Source organism: Pygocentrus nattereri, chromosome 1 (assembly GCF_015220715.1).
Source record: "Pygocentrus nattereri isolate fPygNat1 chromosome 1, fPygNat1.pri, whole genome shotgun sequence".
Lineage (NCBI taxonomy): Eukaryota > Metazoa > Chordata > Actinopteri > Characiformes > Serrasalmidae > Pygocentrus > Pygocentrus nattereri.
In genome coordinates this window covers 27590051-27607559 of record NC_051211.1, presented here as the reverse complement: position 1 = coordinate 27607559, position 17509 = coordinate 27590051, and the positions used below count along the sequence as shown (strand labels likewise).

Here is a 17509-nt window from a genome sequence, read left to right as displayed (position 1 = left end):
GAGTCTAATGCCTCATATGTTTTTCAATACCTCCTGTATTGCCTTGTTTACACTCATCTACTCCTGCACAATTCAAAATCTCAAAGATAATCAGCCTGAGCATGGAAAGTGCCCATTAATAACCAACAAAAATATGGTGAACTTGCAAAATGATTAATCCATGAAGCACCCATCAAATGTTGTGGCTGTTGTTGACAGCAGATGGCAAACAGATTTAAATGCAACTAGATGGTAATTACTTTGTAAACAAGCTATGTGGGCTAACCAGCGATCCTCAGTCACTGACAGAAAAACAGCTGCAGGTCTAATAATGGTACTTATTACCATTTTGTTTCAATGACAAGTGTTGCACATTGTTCTCTGAATGAGCTTTTTTTTGTAGACCACTATGAACTGTGACCACTCATGAATCCTTTGTTATCAAACATCATGGATTTGATCACAAGTCAGATGTGACTACTACAAAGTATGTATATTAGTACAGCAGCTAACTCTATATCTCTTTATACAGAACACTGTTACCAAATGGTGTACCTAATACACTTCCTATTACCTAATTGTCACATCTATTAACATCTATTAACTAGACTTTAGCCCCCAGATGAGGTCAATTAACAAAAACAGTGAAAAGGAAACATCTCATTAAAACATGTATGATTAACACCACACTATGCATTTGTTCTATTACTGCTTCTTAGGCGAAGAGTGCAGATTCACCATGTTCTCTGCTTAAAATTTGTGTTTGTTTTTGCAATAGAATGAAATAAACTGCAGTTTTTGTCTTTACAAACAGGGGTGCAAATTGGTTCTGACAAGTTGGGGGTGGGACCAACATCAGGTAGCATAAGCTACAAACTAAACAGCAATAATATTATCTCACATGTGCATAATCAGTTGTGTTGTGTATTATGGATTATTTTTTTCAGTTCCACTGTGTTACTAAAGTTCCTAGTCTGATCGGCATGTTATAAATATTTCAGCAAAATATCAAAATGATGAGGGCAGATTAGTTCTTAGCTTCTTTTTGTCATTACCAAATATAACTAAACAAACTGTTTTGTTTTAAAATGTAAAACTAATCTGCATCAGCAATTTTGCAAGCTGTTCTGAATAAGAGCATTGGCTAAATGAATAAATATAAATATAAAAAGAATCTTGCAAAGTTTAGTAGAATTATAGATCGCATTACATCTGCTGTCTGTTAGCAAAGCACCTAAAACTCACAAATTTAAAAGCACCACATAAAGATACTTCCAAAAAAAAAAGTTTGCTAAAACTGGATGCTAGTGAAAAGATGAGAAAGTGGTCTATCAATGGAATTCGACCAATAAAGCTGTCAAAATGCCATAAAACACAACAATAAATACACTTCTATTCAAATGTTTGAAATCACTTGTCAATCATTTTTGTTCTTTAATATTCAACAATAACTTACAATGTAGATTTAAATGTTATAAACAACACACCAAAGTGATTTTTAGATCTTTTACTCAACATATTTTGGGAACACTGAAATTATACAGTGATATAATGCATTTATCAATTATTTATTTAGAATAATTTTGTCAAGTTTCAGCCACGATACTCAGACATTCTCAATCTGAATGTTATTAGAACTTCCTTCTAGATGTTCTACAGTGTTCTCATTTTTAAATCATATACAGCACTGCTTATTATTCTAGACACATCTATCACCGCTTTTTTTTCCCAGATTCTCAGTTTTCTACAAACTATATGAAACCTGTGAAGATGCAGAGGACTAACATATTTATCATATTTCTTTTATTGAAAACATGGATTCCAAACTTTTGAACAATAGTGTATATACAAACAAACCTCTGAAGCTACTAAAGCACAAACAAACAGGCAAAGCGGGCTAAATAATACAATCTCATTCAGAAATACCCCAGGTATTGCTTCAGAATATTTGCACTTGCAGTTATATAGTAAGGGACTTACTCATCAGCATTAGAAAGCTTTTAACAACAACAACAACAAAATATTCTTACCTGACGGTTGTGGTTTGTCACCTTTGTCTGTAGAGCCCTCTCCATGCCACATTTTGCTATACGGCCTTCCGCAGCTGCATAAGAGCATAACATGACAGTATACATACACTGCTACTGGAATTAAGGTATCCCTAAAGATATAAATTAAAACACAAAACAACCATCTACATTGAATAATACAATGTTAAATATTTTTATGTATCATTCTTATGCCCAAAAAGCTAATAAAAATGGCATAGGAGCGTCCCTAAATCTCAAAATGTATTAAGAATACAGGGAACTAAGAATGTGCATGACTATGTAAATTTTAAATGCCCTCTTGCTGCTGTTTCTAAACACTGCCCCCCCAACTACCCTGCATGCTGTCTATGTTATAGACTTTGGCAAAGCAGAAACAGTATCCATAACCAATAACCAATAACAATAACTCTGAAATATATTTTTCATCAATATGACTACCCCACAGCCCTTTTTTGAACAATATAAAGAAACAACTATGTATAAGGGAATCTTTAAACTAAATCAACTAAAGTATGTATATACATACAGTATGCAATAGATTTGGTGCCCCTGATCAAATTACATGTTTTGTTGACTTTTTAAGTGAAAATAAGTTAACAGATAAGTAACAGATCTTCTACAGTGAGAACACACTATTGCATATTTTAATGCTCTATTACTGTAAATTTACTAAATTTAACAGCAAAAAACATGGCATCTGTAAGGAACATCTGATATTTTATTTTTTAAATATGTTTAACTTGAATTTGTTATTTGGTAATGTCATCAAACCAGTGCATTTACATATATCTATCCACCAACTCAGCCTATAGCAGTTTAGACCCACCCATTCACACTACAACAGTGTAGCCCAACTCAGTCATAATAGAATTATATGAAGTGTTTTAATACAGGACAGAGAATGAGAACCGAGCTCTCTTACATATGCCAGTCACAGTAACAAACTTCCTGTTTAATTCTAAGGGATAAAGAGAGTTTGGAAAATGGTCATGTAAAAATTAATTATCAATGTTTTTGGCATATAACCACAAAAATGTTATAAGTGGAGTTTAGAGAGAAAAATGAAATGTTAGGATGAAATGTTTAGACCAAAATCTCATCAAAATGCTAGTATAAAAATGGCATCAGACAATGTCTTCAGGTGCATTTTAACATAACAGCTTTCTGTGAGGTAGCTTGTAGAGGCATCAAACGGTTTGAACATCTGGTTCTTGCAAATATCATAGAAGTGCAAGCAGACAGTATCATTACAGTAAGAGATAAAAGTTAAAATGCTCATCCCTAACCACTAAGGTAACCTTTATTTTAACAAGTGTAATAGCGGAAGCAAGAAAACTGACAAAAAGCCTAAATGCAACTACTTAGTGTTCATTTTCACTCATGTTTTGAGCTAAAGATTCACTTCACTTCATCCTCCTTTAACTTCTCATGTTGTTGCGGCACATTTTGTAGCTTGGGTACCTTTTAAGTTGAATTCTCTGTTCTACAACCACAAGGGGGCCTCCTGTGACAGCCTGAAGCATTTTTGAAAAGCAAAGTCTACAGTCTACTCGTGGGGCTCATGGGCCCTAAGCAACTGTTTATACTGCTTATTGTTGGAAATGGTCCTGATGCTGGGTCTAAGCCATGCTCCTCCTATCTTCGTATGAGGCTTTGTCACTGCTGTTTAGTTTTGCAATGTGAATCAGCAGGGCAGACAGAATCTAATTGAGCTGCTCCTCTGTGCTTGAAATTCATTACAGGCTAAGGGCAATGTGACATTGGTCACACTGCACATCTGGAGGTGCAAGAGGGATAAAACAACGAAAGAGAGAAAGAAGGAGAGATGGAGGGAGATGCGAGGATAGAGATAGTCATGCAGATGCAGCTGATCTGTTGGGGGCCAGATTCATAAAACTCAGCAGTAACCGTGCTACAATCTGCAAAATGCAAAACTCTGAGAACAGCAGTAGAAGATAAACAAATGCAGGACATACAATAGCAAAGGTTTTGGTACTTCTGCACATTTTAATGCACAGTTACTGTTTATTTGCCAAATGTACCACGTCGGAAAACATTAATATGGCATGTACAAAAGTTAATTGCACATTCAATCATTTTTTTCTAATATTTTAGAAAACAATTTAATTTCTATAAATATAAATAAATTGAAAACGTGTACTAAAATGAGTAGAAAACTGCCATATTTGACAGTAGAGGATGTGTTACTTTATTTCCAAAAACACATAAACTGACCAGAGGCACACTTTTGCGTGACTATGACTATCAATTTAGTACCCAGTGTAACAAGAAAGAAAAGCATTCAACTAACCCAGCGCTTGATGAAAACTTGCATGTGCGGCTAAACATATTTGGAAACATAAAGGTAAAGTTCTCAGTTTTCAGACTACTTAAAAGGGAATACCACCAATTCAGCCTGCAGCAGTTTAGCTTCACTTATTCATCCTACAGCAGTATAGCTCCACCATTTCAACCAACAGAAGTTTAACCTCACCCACCAAACACAGCAGAGCACTTTTACATATACCAGTCCTAAAAAGACAGTAACAAAAACAGCCTGTTTAACTTCAAAGGATAAAAAGAGTGTGGAAAATCATGAAGTAAAAATGAATTAATTATGGCTCTCTTTGGTACATAAAAAAACAAAAATGGAAATAAAATACAGTGAAAAATGAAGGATGGCCATTTAACATTAGTTTTGGCCAGTAACTAATCACAAAGTAAAGAAATTAAGTCATAACTATATCATGTAATCAAAATGGGGAAAAAAGCATGAAGTGATCACTTTTTTTTAAATACTTTTTCAATACATTTTCAGTTTTGATTGAAAATTTTATATCTCTAACCATTACCCACAAAAGTATATTTTCACGGCATGTGATGGGCTCCCTCTAATGGCAATAATAGACATTGGTCATGCTCCACCTGTTGGTCTTACCTGCTACAGAGGGGTGGGGGTATCCAATGTGTGGTGCTGGAAGTAGGTGCGCTTTGACTGTGGATTAAGGCTCGGTGAGGGGTCTGTGGTGAGGGGCAGTTGCCCTGAAGTGCTCCAGGGTCAGGCAGGTCCACTGAGGGGGCTTTAGTGGTGGGACTGTTGACTGGGGTTCCCTGGACTGGAGGCGAGTGACATGGGGAGACCATGGGAGAGATGCTAAAGGGAGGGTAGCCTGTTGATCCAATTAAACCAATATCATAAATACATAAATTCACAAAAACATTCACAAAACTAGGGCTGTCATGATCATTTGATTAAACTTGATTTTAATAATAATTGATCTAAGCCCTTTCTGCAGGTTTCCTAGTGAGTAACAAAAGAAATTGACTTGTTGGGTATTTGTTTATTAATATAATAGAATAAAATTATTTTCTTCAAAATATAGGTAAAAAGAAGCTGAAATATTTTAAAAGTTTCTAATTTAATAAAAATAGTTAAAAAGTTGCACTGATGGATCTTCAAAACAGGCTGAAATTGCTTTTTATGGCTACTGCAAAAAGAGGTTAAATTATCAGCAATGATTATATGGCAATATGCATAAATCCTCCTACTGGTCTCTCTCATGGTGAAAAACAAAGTTCTTAGACATGCCAATTTCTATGTCATTTATATGTCTTTATATGTTTATCTTTTTTCAATAAATTATTTCTAAGGTCTCCTTTTTTATTACGCCTATTTTTAATGATAGTCATTTGTTTTTAAGTGTAATTGCTCAATAAATCAAGAAAATAGCCAGTAGATTACCAGATAACTCACATAATCAATGGAAATAACCCTACACAAAACACACATAGAGATACAGTACCTCGCCTTCCTTTGCTGTAGAGGTAGTTGGGGCCCGAAGTGGCAAAGGAGGCAGACATGGACCTAGATTTGGAGACAGCGAGCAAGACAGAGCTGTTCCTGGAATCATTCACCATACTACAAAACAGAAGAAAACATCCAAAGTGACCACTTGGATTTTTACCTGCCTCTAATGCCCAGAATACTCTTAACTTTGCTTGCAACTTCAAAGGACCCAAATCATGTAAAAGCCCATTTTTCCTTAATTATTTGAGACACAACACAGGGCAGCCAATGGAGGTGAAATACAGTTCCATAGTATTACATTTAAAATAAAATAGCTACACACAACAGTACAAACAGTTTAGGTATAAATACAGTAAACACACAATAAACCATTATACAAAATATTATACAAAACATTGTAATACATAACATCACTATTAGGTTCAGAACAACAGTGAGACTAAACAGTAAACAATGGAAAGGAGGAAATAAAAACTCTTACTATTAAAAAAACAATGATTTTATGCACACTATACCACTATATAGCCAGAAGTATGTGGACACCCCTTCTAAATTTGAATTAATTGGTAACAGGTGTATAAAGCACATAGCAATGCAATCTCCATAGACAAACACGCAACACAATGAATCACACTGAAGTGCTCAGTCACAGGAATGCCACCTTTGCCACAATTTGTGAAATTTTAGTCCTTCTAAATTTTACCTGCTCAACTGTTTATGCTAAGGTTTTGAAATGGAAGTGTGTTAAAGCAAACAACAACTCAGTCATGAATCATTAAACCACAGAAGCAGTCTGAAGCAGCTCCAGGAGAGGTCTAGCACCTAGAATGAAGTCTTGAATTTTACACCAGTATTTCAGCAATCACGTATATAACAAAGTTTTGTTAAAGTACACATTACCAGTCATATGCAAAATTTTGGACACCTCTGGTCCAATAGCTTTTTCTAAGTTAAAGAAATTAAAAACACATCCTCTACAGAGAACACACTTCTTTTTTTAATGCTCAATTACTGTTTATTTCCTGAATTTAACATATTGGGGAAAATAAAAAATAAAATAAATAGAAACTGTAGACTACAATTTGCAGAAAAAATTGCCATTTTTAAGTTTGTTCCCTGCACAGAATGTGTTAACTTATTTTCACTTCAAGAAAATGTCATTTGCCCGGGTGTGTTTAAACTGACATCTGTAAGGTGATTTAGCTATATACATCACAAGGATAAGCTGCTCAAATTCGTGATCTCCTTTATTAACAGACGATGAGTTTTCTGGGAGAAAATTATTAGTAACTCCTGAGCCAGACCCCAAATGAAGCCAGACCACTTTAGTAAGTTGAGATTATCAGAGATTGTCAGAACAAATTTACTGAAGTGCTGTTGTACTCTGTTTATGAATAAAATGAATTAATAGAACAGAGTGGCTGTACACTCACCCTGATTGTACAAATAGCCATTACTTTACAAGTCATACTCACAGTTGTCACCTTTTGGCAGCAAAACTGTAAGGCAATGTGGTTATGTTTTCATGTTTGTCACCATTTAACACTTTGTTTTTAAGCTATTTTAAGGAACTTATATTGGAAACTCCAAAGGAGTCAATAAGATTTACTAACCAAACAGGTTAGATTTAGGAGACCCACCCAGAAAATAACCTAAACAGCATGTAACACACACTATTTGGCCAGAAATATGTGGACACCTGATCATCACACCTGTACGAGCTTGTTGATCATACCATTCCAAAAGTGTGAGCGTTAATAAGGAGTTGCCCACCCTTTGCGGCTTAAACAACTCCACTCAGGAAAAGAACTGGGAAAGGCCTTCCACAAACTGTTGCCACAATGTTGGAAGCATATGCTTAAATGTCTTTGTATGCTGTAAAATTACCCTTCAGCTGAACTAAGCAGCCTAGCTCAAACTCTAAAAAACAGACCCAGACCATTCTCCATTCAAACTTTACTGTTGTCAATATGCAGTAGGTAGTCCCATTTCATGAGTTAACTGATGCAAAATATGGCCACTGTCTCTTTAATTTACTGTTTGGAACCATAGCTATGCCAAAGCCACCTAAAAGCACTGCTGTGAGTTTGCTTCTTTAGGAATCTAGCTTTCATTTATCGGTGGCCAGTTTGTGTAGCACCATTTTTGCATTTTCCTACAATTATATTTGCATTTGTATTTGCATTTGCACAGCGGGAGGAATATTTTTAACAATGTCAAACTACAAATGTATCTGCCTGATGTGCCAAGTAGCCACTGCACTTCCAAAGAGGGGGAATGTCAAAGGGCATTATCAAACTATACACAGAAACTATGATGATGAATTCCCAGCTATTAGTGAAGTAAAAGTGAAGAACTACACAGACTACACAAACCAGCTAACATCATTCAGTGCAAATCATCAGAACAAGGGTAGTGTGATTTTTAAGTTGTTTGCCTTGTAATGCTAAATATCAACAGACGCCACTGAAATGCATTAAATAGTTTCAAAGCTTTTAAAAAAGGATAAGGCTGGTCTTTTTATTTATTACATAATGCATGGAAGATAGAAGTCTTTGAGCTTTTCAGTATGACCCATTCTAATACCTGTCTTTGTCTATGGCGATTGCATGGCTAAGTATTTGAATTTATACGCCCATTAACATTGAGTGTAACTGAAACATTTGAACTCAATGATTAGGAGGAGTGGCCACAGACTTTTGTCTTTGTATTGTGTGAACAAAGATGAAAACTGCCTAACGTAGTACCTGCTGGAGGGACTGTCATGGACGGGTTTGATGCTGGCACTGTGGTCTCGCCTCACTGGGCCAGGCTCAATGGTGGGAAGCCCCGTGGCAGAGGTGGTAGTCGTCCATGAAGAAGAAATGCGCCGCAGAAGCCCAGGAGGCAAACTCCGCCGTAAGCGCTGTTGAAAGAGTATCAGTTTATATTTTCAGTTCATAAACCTACAGATTCCAGTTGTTTGGCATTAGAGTCTTACAGTCTTAAGCAAAGCTTTTGCTGTAACTCCATCAGATGGTTAATGCTGTTGTTTATTTCAGTTTGCTTTTGAAAACTTTTCAGTGATCAGCTGCAATAAAGTTGAACATGCAGTATATCACTCTTTATCACTCTTCAATCAAGTTTCAGATTGCAAAGCACACCTAAGAAGCTCAACTAGCTAACACATTATTTTACAGTGTAGAGTTGAGATCTTTCTTCTTTCATCTGTTGTCAGGAGTGCAAATGGTTATGTGTTCAGTGGATTGGAGAAACGGCTTAGTTTTATTTTCTCATTGTCTACACAGAGCAATCCCAGTCAACTGCAAGGTTAGGTTATTATACAGTAGAGTAGTTAAAGCTCTCCTTAAATGCAGCCTCATCTGTCCTATAACATGTTAGGAGTAGCAGCTTAATTGGCTAGAAATATAATGGAGGAAGTACATGTTAAAATGAGAGAAAAAAGCCTTCAGGCAGACGAAGAGTGGCTGATAATCTGTTGCAAGGGAACAAAAGAGAAACATTATTTTGCCAGGAAATCAATCAATAAAGTGGACCGAAATAACGGAGGAATATGAATGAAATTATGTTGCTTGCCAGCAGGGTCTAGAGAGATCAAGGGTAAACTCAACAAAAAACTTCTTTAAAATGTACCTTCTTCATGATAATAAGGGTTTGATTTTATTTTGATTATCACTCCAACTGCAGCAAAAGGTGAGAAGCTGTCACCAGGCATCAACCCACACCACCAATATCTCACAAATGCACACATGTTGACAGTCAAAAACTGCATGTATACAACACAAGTAAAAGCCCTGAAATTGTATGAAGTATACCCTTTGAAAAAAACGCTCCCTGTGTAACAACAGACCTAAACTGACCAGCTCGGCCTAACAAACAGGCTTATAAGCTCCTCCAATAATACTTGGCTAAAGAAGCCATAAATACTATTAAAAGTGCACTTCACTTTCTAACGATGAGGTAGGCTCTTTATTAAGGGTGCTGACTACATTATTCAGATGTAGGTGATAAAAATACGGCATTATGCTAATGTTGATTGAGAGGAGATCAAAACACTCAGTATAGCTGACATCTTAGTATAGTAGATTAAGTGTCAACCTGTTTCACAAGAGAGGGCTATAATACTGCTCATCTCTCAGTTTGGATATATTCTACTTAGTAAAATATGATGACATACCGTTACATTTCACTTATTCAGAGAGAGGCATCATCTAATCATGCCTTTCCAGTATTCTCCAAATATTTGTATGTATGTCAGCGGTGTTCGGCCCAGCACAAGCATCAGTCCAGAGCATCCTTGCTGTGTTTTTCAGCATTCATTCTCTAAAGCAGCATTTCAGGTGAAATAGAAAGTGTAGATTAGTGGATCATTAGAATATTAACTTCTCTAGGTCTCTAGTAGCCCAGTGGTAAAAGTGAGCCAAAAAGCTGTGAATGGGTACACCTGGTTGTCTTTGAATATGTCACTGTTGTAAGTGGATCAATAAAGTGTAAAATAAAATTCCCGTTTTTAACAGGTTATTTTTTTCCGTTTCTTTTCCTATTTCTGCATGCCACTATTACTTTTGTGTATTTCAAAGCATGTGCTGTTCCAAGCACAAGATCAAACATATATTTTTAGATTCTTTTGTTTTAGTGACTTTTTACAGCAAGGTTAACAGTGTCAGCATGCATTACAATTAACCAGAAATGTTAATGCTTCATGTCCTACAATGAACTGGCGTCCTGTCCAGAGTGTTTCCTGCCCTCTGACTGCGGGGGGCTTCAACCCTAGTCTGTTGATCAAAGACGGTTTTCATTTCAAATTACAGAACTGTATCATAGGAGAAAAGAATATGCCCAAAATGTAGCACTCTCTGTCAAAGTGCATTTTTCCATTTTACTCCTGACAGCAGTATTAATATTTCAGGCAGATTTGCTCCACATATGGCACCATGGGACAAATTCCATTCACCCAGACTGGGACAACCTGACATCCAGACTTCCGCAATGGCAGACAGATTCTGAGGTTAAATGCCAGAAGTCTCTTATTTTTAGCTTACAGAGACAAAAAAATGTTTTATATACAGGAGTCCCCATTGAGGCCCTGTCTCAATCGAGCTCTTATTTTATTTCTAATATTTTGTCTTATTTACTCTGCGTATACATACTGTATATATATATATATATTCCTCCATTCTTTCTTTGCTCTTTCTTTTGCTCTTATCCTCATGTTTTTGAAGAGTTCTTCCTAGTTTCTCTTGATTTCCCCAAGATTCAATTTCTGGTCTCCCTGTTTATTTCCTTTTTTTCTCCTCAGTTTTAGTCACTGCCAATTCCACCCACTAGCTAAGTCTTTCCCCAGTCACGTGGTGCTAACAAGCTAAGAGGGTGAAGGCTAGAATGTGCATCCTCTGTTTAAACTGCAGCTAACGCAGCATCATTGGAGAGCACAAAGCTTTGGGGAGAAACTGCCAATTCTGTTATGTCAGCTAACAGACGCCCACCCCGACTGATTGGAGGGAGAGGGAGGACCACCCTACCAACCCAAAGAAAACCAATTTTGCTTTCTTTGACTCCTGGCCACAGATGGCTGTGGCATCACTGAGGATCAAACCTTCGATCTCCCAATAATAGGGCCAGATTTGATGAGTTGGACTTTGTAAGTGCCATTATTGCTCCTGTCTATGTGCACTGTAATGATCTGCTGTGTATTCTAGGAATTTTATTATATATTTTCATTATAGTTTATTGAGTGAGCCCCAATAAAACAACTTCACTGTTTCCACACATAGGCTATCCCCCCATTTATAACCAATAGAATATATTTTGTCCCATCTTTACAATTTTCAAGCACCATTTTATCCCATTCTATCAAATTCTATTTTTTTTTATTGTTAATGTAATTTAAATATAATGTATTATTTATAAACACATTACATAACATGCATTACAAACTGCTTGTGTTTCTGTGATTCGATGCTACACTCTCTGTAGAAGGATGTATCAGAAAGAAAATATACATGCCTTATTTGAACAGCCATTTAGGTAAAAAAGGACACTGAAAAGAGATTGGATATTTATATATTGTCAGAACCAAAAAAAGTTATATTATCAATGTAAATAATGTAATCATATTTTATTTGTAATAAGTATAATAATGTATAATAGTTTTCAAATTATGCAAAACAACAAACATGGAGAAACAGGCTTTTGTTCTGACAGCAACGATATACTAGAATACCATCACCCTCGGCCTCTACGCTCCACTTCAGGTTTATTTCAGACCTGTGGGAAACATTGAACTTTGCACGTGCATCCTCCGTCCAAGCCTCCTTCTTTACCTTGGCAGTGCTAACCAAGTTACCATGGGCGAGCATGAGACTCACCAAGCAGCTGTGTACAAACATCTATTCATTCTGCAGTAGTATTACTACTGCTAATCTCTTCCAAACAAGTGTCCAGTGAAGGAAGACGTGTTTAAGACCAGAGCTTTAAACATGCGAGTAGAGTGTGTTGAGAGACTAAAAAGGCCAATCACGAGATGAGGTGTCAGTGCAACCTGACAGATGAGTCTGTCAGCTTTTAATAATCAACCAGTTATGAAACTCAGATTCATACATGTGCGCATAGAACGGAGAAAAACAACAAAAAAGGTTTCTGTGGTTTAACTCACTGATATAAATCTAGTTTGAAGTACTGTCAGCTGCTGTTGAATGCAGGCTGTTAGATTGGGTGTGTCATCTGTTGCACATGGGGCACATGTCCCCACGTTTTTGCTCTTTTGTGCTCTTTTCAGTGTCTGTAATATACAACGTGCAGGTATGTGCAAGAAGTCCAATTCAGTCTATGTGTTCTATGTAATAGAACAGCTCAAAATACGTCCTGCATTTTGGACAAAAGTTCTGAACGAATGCTTTTTTTGAATGTATGTTGCTGGACAGTGTCCTAAGGGTATATAACATATTAGTGCTCTTTCCTTAAAACAGATGAAAGGTACACTATTTGCACAAAAGTATTTAGGCACCTCTTCTAATCGGTGAATTCAGCTAAAGAGCCCATGCACCCTAATATGCATTTTTTAAAGGTTTAACTCATCTTCGATTGTTGGATATGGTTTGGTATTTATGTTAACTATGTTGCTATAATTATATATTTTCCAATCGAAAACAATGGAAATAATGGCCCTAGCTAAAAATATGACACTATTAAATTGATATTCATCCATCTAATAAACTGGGCAGATCTGTCCTAGTAGTAAGTAGCCATAACTTAGCATGCCACAGATTTACAAACCACTGTCCTTTTTAGCACCAGAAGCCGTTGTTAGATAAGCAAGCTAGCATTAGCTTGGCAAGCATTCTAAAAGTTTCAGACATCACATCTCAGGTTTGAGGATAAAGACGAATAGGAGCAAATGAAAAGGACTGACTGCTGCTGGTGTGTCAAAAAGACACTGTGTTGTTAAGCTAGCAAATGGCATGCTCCCTATACCGTTATTAGCCAGTGGTCATTAATTATCATTTGGAAATTCTAAATACTTCTGTCCACATGCTCATTTTTCTTCTTTCTATATTCACCATTTTTAAACTGTCAACATTCTTTGTCTTATTTTTATTCACGTTTCTCTTGTTTCGCTATCCCGTGTAAACCAGAGGAGGATGGGTTCCCCTTGTGAGTCTTGGTTCCTCTCAAAGTGTCTTCCTCTTACTCTTACAGAGTTTTTCTTGCCAGTGTCACCCTTGACTTGCTAGTGTTGGGCATCTGTAAAGCTGTTTTGTGACAATGCTCGCTATAAAAAGCACAATATAAATAAATGTTGATTTGAATCTACTCCTTCTGAATGTACCAAGAACTGCAGTGCTACTGAATTTTTCAACCTCAGCTGTGGAATAAAGGACACTGAGAATCTTAACCATGATTTAGTTAGATTCTTAACTTAAATAGGCTGCTATTAGGACCTCATTATGCAAACACTTCCAGCTTGATTGAAAAAGCTTAGGAAGTACATTCCAGTGTGAAGGTTAGAGAAACACTAGTGAAAGAGGTTATTTAGAGGATGTATAAAGCATGGGAGACAGCCATTCAAGCATAATATGTATAATGCCTCAAACTTTTTGCTGTTTACAACTGACAAACCAGGGAAGTAAACTTTCTCCTGGCACAGTTTACCTGGCACTGAGGAAAGAAAAAAATCTGATGACCCGGAAAATGTAGAAATAAAATTCCTCTGGAAGTTGGAGAAAGTGTATTATTACAGATAAGACTTTAAAATGCGCTTCCTACCATTGAGGTCTTGGCTAGCATTACCTGCTTTTCTCACTTCCATATGCGAGCTGCAGCCAAAGCTGACACCCAAAAGGCCTTTATTTGGAATGTGAAAGCAGAGCATGGGCTTTCTGCGACCTTCTGCAAATTGTGTTATGATTACCGGAGACTTCGGGTGCGCTGGAGCCTGAATCTTACCTTACTTTTCATCCTGTCTTATTCCAAGATGTTGCTGTTGACACAGCTGGGGAGATGACAGATAAAACAGTGCACGAGGAACCAAACTCGTTCATGTTTTTCTTCACTCTGACTGCCAAAAAATCACCTTAAATTCATCCTGGAGTTAAAAGCGCGACTGTCGACGGAGGCAATGCAGCCAGATTACTAGCGGCAGTCTGTTTAGGATCACAGCACGGTACTGTGTGACCTACATAAGGGCCTGATTTAATGAAGGGGCTTTAATAAACATCTCTCAGTGTTTGCTGAGATGTTGTAGCACATGTACAGAACTTGAGAGCTGTGAGGTAGTGGGGTAGTGACTTTGGCCCACAACACGCTATGCTATACTACGTCTTCAGTGCCAGCACGCATTTTTAAGTGCTGTGCCAGTTAATCATTAAAAGGCTTCTCCGAGAATGTGCGTCATGGGTCGCTACATTAGAGGCCTGTGAGGAGGTGGGGGAGTGTGTATCCCTGTGAGAGAGAGAGAGTGAGTATTGTGGAGTATAGTGGTACATGGCGGGGCACATTTTAACCCAATGGAGGCTATTTGCTTTCAAAAGAACACTAATTTAAAGGGATAGAACCCGTCTTTCACAAAATAGACCACCATTAGGAAAGGCATGATACGCACAATAATTTTTTTTTTGTGTCACAATACATGCTATGAATTGAATACAGCTAGATTTTATACCATACAATACATAATTTTCTATAGTTCTATTTCACACAAACCATGATATTCCTAAAAGTCATAACCACAAATATAAAAACAATCTCCTGTGCAACTCTTGGAACAGGAGGGTTGATTAGCCAAGCTACACTATATTGCCAAAAGTATTTACTCATCTGACCGCATATGAAATTGAGGGATATCCCATTCTTAATCCATAGGGTTTAATGTGATGTTGGCCCACCCTTTTCAGCTATAACATCTTCAACTGTTTTGGAAAGGCTCTCCACAAGGTTTAGGACTGTGTTTATGGGAATTTTTGACCATTCTTCCAGAAGCGCATTTCTGAGGTCAAACACTGATGTTGGACAAGAAAGCCTGACCCACAGTCTCCGCTCTAATTCATCCCAAAGGTGTTCTATCGCGTTGAACAAACTGTTGCAAACTGTTCCCTCAAAGTTGGGAGCATGAAATTGTCCAAAATCTCTGGGTCTGTCGAAGCATTAAGAGTTCCTTTTACTGGAACTAAGCGGCCGAACCCATCCATCCATCCATTTTCTAAGCCGCTTCTCCGTCAGGGTCGCAGGGGGATGCTGGAGCCTATCCCAGCAGTCTTCGGGCCGAAGGCAGGATACACTCAACTCCCCAACTCCTGAAAAACAATCCCACACCATAATCCCCCCTCCACCAAACTTTATACTTGGCACACTGCGGTCAGACAAGTACTGTTCTCCTGGCAACTGCCAAACCCAGACTTGTCCATCAGATTGCCAGATGGAGAAACGTGATTCATCACTCCAGAGAACACGTCTCCACTGCTCTACAGTCCTGCTCGACCATGGAAACCCATTCCATGAAGCTCTCTACGCTGTTCTTGAGCTAATCTGAAGACCACATGAAGTTTTGAGGTCTGTAGCAATTGACTCTGCAGAAAGTTGCCAATCTCATCACACTATGCACCTCATCATCAACAGTCATTTTACGTGGCCTACCACTTTGTGGCTGAGTGGCTGTCATTCCCAATCGTTATAATACCACTGACAGTTACTGTGGAATATTTAGTAGCGAGGAAATTTCACGACTGGACTTGTTGCACAGGTGGCGTCCGATCACGGTACCACGCTGGAATTCACTGAGCTCCTGAGAGCGACCCATTCTTTCACTAATGTTTGTAGAAGCAATCTGCAGGCCTAGGGGCTTGGTTTTATACACCTGTGACCATGGAAGTGATTGGATCACCTGAATTCAAAGATTTGGATGGGTGAGAAGCTTCTGGCAATATAATATAATAATTGAAATAGCAAGGTTTCTCAGTCAAGTACATTGATCATGGACAAACAGTGATAGACTGAACGGTTATGGTGTGCTTACACTGCTAAACGTGAAGATCAGACACAAATTCTAATACCTCGAATACGCCACCACATTTGGGAAGGCATCACAAATTTGTCAGCTACCAGAGCAAGAAGAAAAAAAGAAGCTAAAGTTGGCTAGCAGCAGTGATATGTTAAACGGAGCAACATGTTACTGCTGCTCCATTTCAGGTAGAAAAGGAAATTTTTACAAGAAGCTTTGATTAAGTGACCCTTATTAGTCCCACAATGAGGAAATTTCACCTCTGCATTTAACCCATCTGTGAAGTGAAACACCACACACACACTAGGGGGCAGTGAGCACACTTGCCCGGAACGGTGGGCAGCCCTATCCGCAGCGCCCAGGGAGCAGTTGGGGGTTAGGTGCCTTGCTCAAGGACACCTCAGTCATGTACTGTTGGCTCTGGGGACCGAACCGGGGACTTTCAGGTCACAGGGTCAGTTCCCTAACCTCCAGCCCACGACTGCCCCAAACCGGCGAATAGAAAGCCATCTTCAGCCTAGAGAAAACAGGAGTCTCAGCTACTTTTCTCCACTGGAATGAAGAGGCCACTAAGTGATTTGAACAGGAGAAGCAAATAACTTGCTCTGTTGGGATGTTAATAGCTACTGATTTGCACCTCTATTTGGTTGTAGAATCTGCAGTTTGCTGGAAGTGATTGAGCCACAAAATCCCTCTTAGGTCTTCAGTCAGACTTCACATACAAACAAATAAATTATTTAATATTGCTATGTAACCTTAGTTAGTGTACATTTGTTATTTACTTTTATATAGACATTTGTTTTATATAGTTTATATATAGTTTTATATAGACTATTGTTCATATTCAATTTATCTTTATTTTGTCTTCTAAGAAAATAACTTGTGCTAAGTTTCCCTTGAACAAGGCTTGGGATATACCAAAAAATAAATAAAAACAAAAATAAATATTAACAGCATGTTAACATTTCTTTTCTAATTATGTATTAAAAATATATTGTAGTGCATTGTGATCATAAATATAATGTTATGCCAAAATGACAATATGTATTGTATCATGTGTATATCATTACACCCCTAACCACAATCAATTTTCGCAGCTTTAGACATTTTAGACATAACAGACATACTGCAATATACATTGCAGATTATGAGACATACATGCAGCAATTCAATGCT

General features: G+C 37.6%; 1 protein-coding gene across 2 annotated transcripts in view; it reads right to left on the bottom strand.

Annotated features, from left to right (window-relative positions):
• The window catches only part of pde3a (phosphodiesterase 3A, cGMP-inhibited), a 111498-nt gene that overhangs the window by 14565 nt on the left and 79424 nt on the right, over positions 1–17509 (bottom strand). For both annotated transcript variants that reach the window (XM_017710635.2, XM_017710636.2), the window contains 4 exons: positions 8586–8743; positions 5834–5949; positions 4969–5200; positions 2010–2083 (listed from right to left, as the gene is read on the bottom strand). In XM_017710635.2, coding sequence (XP_017566124.2) covers positions 2010–2083; positions 4969–5200; positions 5834–5949; positions 8586–8743 — 580 coding nt within the window. The remainder of the gene's footprint in view (positions 1–2009; positions 2084–4968; positions 5201–5833; positions 5950–8585; positions 8744–17509) is intronic.